The sequence below is a fragment of the Trachymyrmex septentrionalis genome, unplaced genomic scaffold (genome assembly GCF_001594115.1).
Source record: "Trachymyrmex septentrionalis isolate Tsep2-gDNA-1 unplaced genomic scaffold, Tsep1.0 scaffold80, whole genome shotgun sequence".
Lineage (NCBI taxonomy): Eukaryota > Metazoa > Arthropoda > Insecta > Hymenoptera > Formicidae > Trachymyrmex > Trachymyrmex septentrionalis.
Window position 1 is genome coordinate 2,678,735 of NW_017305988.1, and position 6,174 is coordinate 2,684,908.

The window sequence follows — 6,174 nt, forward strand, 5'->3', positions numbered from 1 at the left end:
TTTTTTAATAAATATTAATATATATGTATATATATTTTTTTTTACCCTTTTATATGCATACGCATAAACACGATATAGTGAGATGAGAGATTCAAAAATTCGAAAGTCATTCCGAAGAACGTGCGTCACTGATGTCACGATGCGTGACGCTCTCTGTGATAATTTTGATTGGTTAACGGAACACGGTTCAACATGGAGTACGTGGGTATGTGCTAAATTCTGTTTATTTTTCATACTTTCTGTGAAAATTTTTGGTGTTCGCTTACTCTTTGTTCCCATTTTACCATCTTTTCTTTCGATCGCGCGACAAGTCCGACCGGTTGATAGGTGAATCGCGTTATTTTGTCGAAACACCCTATCAATGCGTGGTGTGTGTTTGTGTATGTCAGATAATTTTATGACGTTGATGCTCGTTCTAATATCATAAGCTCCTAAACTTGGAAGCGTGTATTTGCGGATTATCTTCAATTCCGATGCAACGACGTATGTTTGCGCCGTTTAGCCACTGAAATATTTATTTCTTAAAGGAATGTAGCCGTTTTTTAAGGCAATTAACCTTCCACCGGTTAACCGCCCATTCGTACTTTTATTTGGTATCGCTCAATAAATATGACAATAATTAAAATAATTTGTCTCCGAGATAGTTCTTGTGCGCAATCGGCAATGTTTTCACGAGGAAAAAATTTTAGGCTTTTGCCAGAGAGATGTATTATCATATTGAGATGTATTTTTGCCTTCCTAGATACTGTAAAGGGCGACAACAATGACAGCTGTTGCAACTCGTCTCCTTGTCCGGAACTCGCGTCGAATCCAAAGCCCATTGAAAATTCAGCAGAGACTAAAGAAACAGCAATGGAGTGCGAAAACAATGTTGATAGCTCGCAGGATACTACCTTGCAAGAATCATCTACAGAGAATATAGACTTTACAGTGATTTACAACAAACAGAAGATTAGTGTAAATTTTGCTTTGGATTGCACGGTTGCCGAGTTAAAGACATATTTGCAAAAAATTATCTCAGTACCACAAGCGATGCAGAAAGTTATGTTTAAAGGATTAGCCAAAGACGATCAGACTCTCAGAAACTTGGGAGTCACGAAAGGTAATAATAACCATACATCTTGTCATTGCATAAGCATGTTATTTACTTTTTGTCATTAATAAAATTACCTACTTGCTTTATGACAATTAAGGTGCCAAAGTCATGATAGTTGGATCAAAGTTAGATGACGTATTGGCTGTGTCAATTCCGACGAAACAAGACCTCATTGACGAGGCTGTTTCTTCGGTGAGCAAAGAACCTCTTTCGCAACAAAAAATCCATAGGAAAGTTTTAGATAAAGGTATTCCAGAGGATGTGATGCCAGGGATATTAGATAGCAAGGTTGTATAATCTGTATAAAGTTTTACACACATATATATACACACAGTAATGAAATCAATTTTACTGCAACTGATTTTGTTGATTAATTATATAGGAACCTTTGCCTGAATTTCCATTAGCTGGAATGTTAAATAAATCTGGAGGGAAAGTCAGGCTAACATTTAAATTGGAGCAAGATCAGCTTTGGATCGGCACGAAAGAAAGAACAGACAAAATACCTATGAATTCGATAAAAGGCGTCCACAGTGAACCTATTCATGATCATCCTGAATATCATATTATGGTATGTATATCACTCGGAGAACTTATCATAAATTCTGTAATAATCATTGAGTATTTTAATAGTAATTTTCATAATTTATAGGCAATACAATTAGGTACTACGGAAGCATCAAGGTATTGGATATATTGGGTCCCTGCGCAGTACATATCCGCTATTAAGGACGCTATTCTTGGCAAATGGTGTTACTTCTGATTGATAATCGCCGGAAATTTCGATTTCTGTAAAGTTTAATTAATCGGGTGTAAACATTGATACAAACACTGCTGTTACATTGACATAAAAACTGTCAGCTAGTCACACACATTTCTAACAGTAAGTAATAATTTATTTTGAGTTGCGTTATCATTGCGGAGAAGACCCAATAAACGTAGTCTGTCCCATTACAAAAATTATTTAGGTGACTAGTCTTGATTTATTGGGAAAAAAAAGAATTTTATCACTATGCCAAATGTTTTATATTTTCATAGTCCAGATTTAAGTGGATACCTTGAATTTTTTACACAGCTGAAAGTTAAATAGACAGTTTTATAATGAGAACTGTGATTAGTGGAACTTCCATAATTAATAATGTGTTGTGATAATGTTACAAATATTTTTGATTATGATTTTTTTAAATTTAATTCTTTTTAATTTTTTTATAATGTGTCTACAAATTTGTGTCTCGAAATTTACAAGTTTTATTCAAAACTTATAAAATTTATAAAAAATATTTAATTTGTTGATTAATTATTTTTGCAATAAAAACATTTTGATTTGGATACTGTATCTAGATTTTTAATTTGATTTAATATATTATTTGTACTACTTTATAACCTTATATCAACGAAGCAACTTTATGAAATTTAGTTATATGTCAATTAACCCTTTCGCTGTAAAGAGCATACATTTATGCCTTTAACAAGTGAGTGACTATTTAATGTACATATATAAGAACGTCTATATTTCTATTCCCTCCAGTTTTCAACATTTATAATAAGAAATTTATATATCACAAAAGATATTTATAATTAGATAATTGCAGGCAAAAAAATCATTTCGAATAATGAAATAAAATGTTTATAATTCCCTCTTTATCACTTGTAAAAATTCTTATTAATGTTGTTTGCACCTGAAATATGTACTTTCTGCATACGAGCGTTTTTTGTTGAGCATGCCGTGGCGAAAGGGTTTAAGTCATAACATTGCATTTGTAAACAAACTTTTGAAAAGATCATTATCCATACAACTTACGATTTGTTATTATTCAATCATACATTTTTACATAACATTCAGTTTATCAAATGATTTAATGTGGTCACATGTGTATACATGTGTATACATATTTCTACATTATTCAAAAACTGTTTGAAATCTATTCTTGATGCATGTTAAGTTTTAATAAAGTTTTATTTTTTGTTGTAGCTGCAACAAAAAGAAATGCACAACATGCGCGTTCGCCCGCAAAAAATACACACACACACACACATCTTTTATGAAATAGATTACAACACATTATATCGCTATTGAACAGATATAATCCTTGTAAATAAAAGACCAGGATAAATTCTGCATCATTACATTAACTTGACAGCAGAATAACAACGAATTTCGCGTTGAATAAAATGAAGAAATCCGTCATTTTATGATTGGCCTAATAATAAAATAATGTACATGTAAAAAAGATCAAAATACTATTATGATCTATAAGAATTATGCATAAAGAATTCATATATAATCTTTAACGTTGTAATTGTTGTAAATTAGGTTTTATACATTTGAATCATGTAATCACAAGAATAAGATAAATCAAAATTTGTAGTAATATCTACAATTACTGTCGAGAAATCTATTTGAGAAGTCGGTTTGAATGGGACTTGTACATTAGTTGTGTGATTTGATGAAATAAATACTTCTGAGACTTTGTTTTTTAATGCTTAATTTTTTTTTAATCGTAGTTCTATTCGCGCACGTGATTAGGTAGAAATGTATTATGTAAATAACAGACTGGTATCAAATCTATATAAAATATACATTCTGTCGGCGTGAAAATTTTTCTATCTAAACGTATGTTATAATAGAAATTGTTCTTTTAACGGAGGCAGAAGATACATCTGCTGAACATATGATGCAGGATGCAGGAAACATCTTGTTAAAGTACTTAGTCGTAACTAAAACAGACTTCCATTCCAAGGCAGATGTGAATGCCATTGGAAGGAGAATCCCCACCAAGTAGGATGAGAGATGAAAGTTTCCGCGTCGTATAATCGATAACAGCTCTGTAGCTCTCACAGTACGCGTATGTAACTCAAGGACGAGAAAGATGTTGCGTGCACAAGCATGTAAATATGAACTGTATCATTTATCGTTTGTATTATTTGTATTTTAAACCGGTGATTTGCACAAAGATCGCTGTACCGGACCATCGTGAGAAATGACAGCGAAATATTTTTTTTTGTGTGGAATCTTGAATTTATAATTCAGAGCTTCTGTAATCTTTTCTGGCAATGTAAACAACAAAGCCACTTCAAGGTTTAAATAAAGCAAATGATTCATATATTGTACAAATATGCGGCGATGATAATAAATGTAAGTATCAGCGCGCAATGTTGGCACTACATTATAAGAGAGTATTAAAACGGAATACAAGTGGCAGCGCTATATTACAATAATTATCATAATAATTGATATCTTGTCGAGATCAATTGAAACGCACGTTATTACACCGCATAGTACAAGAGTGAGTGGAAATATGAGATATATTCCGTATCCTACATATATCAAAGTGAAAAATAAATTTCTAACTAATATCTACATTAATAAGGTACAAATTCGAATAACTCTATTTAGCTTTCTATGAACAAATGAAAAGCGGAAATAAACGGATGACAAATTAATCAAGGATTTACCTACATTACTTTAGAATGGTATCGCCAGAAAATATTGAAGAATTTCTAGAAAAAGCATTTTTTAAATTAACTGAAAATTATATCCAACAAGGGGCTGTGATAAATGATTTAAAATCTATTACTATGACTGCTAATGCAAAAAGTGCCAAGAATCGTAGCTTTAGAACGTGTTCGAAGAAATTGCTGGTGATGTTATTAATGCCATTTCTTTACGGCATGTTTAATAGATATGTTTACAATAATATAATTAAGAATTTTCAAGAAACTCGATGCTTACTACCGAACAATTATCTTATATGGGAGTTTACAAGACCGATAACTAATTGCGATTATTGTCGTGACGTCAAAGCGCCGCTAATCTTGCCGAATTTGACCAAAGAGGAATTTCGCTTTTATTCCTATTCGTCCCGACCTATGATAATAAAGAATGCAGCCTATAATTGGCCTGCGCATAAAGAATTTACTTTGGACTTTTTTCGGAATTTGTACGAGCGTATCGAGGGTGCCTACGAATCGGTAGAAGAGGAATGCCAGTTTTTGCATTTTAAAAGTAATTTCGCAAACCTGCGCGAGGTATTTGCGATGAGTGAAGGTCGAGCGTCACATCGCGAGGGTGAAGATCCTTGGTATGTCGGCTGGAAAAATTGCCATCCACAAATATTAGATACTATGAAGCAATTTTACAATATACCTCACTTTTTGCCGGATGACGCGGAAATTCCTTATAGCAATTACATTTTCATGGGCTATGAGGAAGGTGCCGTTATGCATGTAAGTTTTGTAGCCGAACCATCCATTTGTGTATGCGGCATTGTAAAAATGTGCCATTACAATACGTATAAATCTTTTTTATTCTGTTTTATAGTTGGATTATATATCGAGACTCATGTGGCAAGCTCAAGTAATAGGTAGCAAAACGTGGACCGTGGCTCCAACACCGGAATGCGATAGCGAATGTAAATCTTTTAAATTTTCCGTCAATGTTACGGATATCGTACTGTTGGATACGCGGATTTGGTATCACAGTACTCACATTGAAAATGGAAATCTTAGTTTGACAGTCACTTCAGAGTACGGATAGATTTTAAAACTTTTTACGCATTCCAGAGCGTAATCTACAACGTACAAAAATTGCTTGGATAGGATTCTAGGCAGTTGTTTTTTTATCTTTTTGCGAATATCGATTGGAGAAATTGGATACAATATATATGCTTTTTAATGTCTATTATGTCGTTATTCGATGTTTTTCGATCTTTTGTTATTGCAATGAATAAAATTATATTATTGTTAAACGGTAAGATTTAAACGCATTTTCAATGAATAGCTATTGAGTTCACATAAGAGAATATCGTTTTCTAATATAAACTATCTATTATTGAATATTGTAAATTCATCTCCTTTTTCCCTATTAGAAGAATATATAATTTCATAAAAAATGTATTCAAAGATTGATACTGATCTTTGTTTTTATACTTGACTATGACATTATAGTGTCGCAATTAATATATTTTTTTTATAACTTTCAATAAAGATTTAAAACATTTATAATAAATTTATGGTTATACAAATTTAATTATTTACATATGTGTAAACATTTATTTCATAATTATATAGACTCGTGT

General features: G+C 32.1%; 2 protein-coding genes across 6 annotated transcripts in view; one reads left to right on the forward strand and one right to left on the reverse strand.

Annotated features, from left to right (window-relative positions):
* LOC108754718 (WW domain-binding protein 2) overlaps nt 1-6,174 on the reverse strand; it is a 16,652-nt gene that overhangs the window by 5,533 nt on the left and 4,945 nt on the right. The window lies entirely within an intron of this gene.
* On the forward strand, nt 129-5,844 carry LOC108754721 (ubiquitin domain-containing protein UBFD1). Of its 5 annotated transcripts, XR_001939732.1 has the most exons (6): nt 129-205; nt 743-1,102; nt 1,194-1,384; nt 1,479-1,667; nt 1,749-1,979; nt 3,069-3,303. XR_001939732.1 is itself a non-coding variant. In XM_018497242.1 (5 exons), the coding sequence occupies exons 1-5, from the start codon at nt 193-195 to the stop codon at nt 1,857-1,859; spliced, it is 864 nt and encodes a 287-aa protein (XP_018352744.1). In that variant the 5' UTR covers nt 129-192; the 3' UTR covers nt 1,860-2,209. The 5 variants fall into 5 exon arrangements, 4 of the variants coding, with proteins under 4 accessions (XP_018352744.1, XP_018352746.1, XP_018352745.1 ...); XM_018497242.1 differs by lacking the exon at nt 3,069-3,303 and having other exon boundaries at nt 1,749-2,209; XM_018497244.1 differs by lacking the exons at nt 129-205; nt 3,069-3,303 and adding an exon at nt 215-368 and having other exon boundaries at nt 1,749-2,209.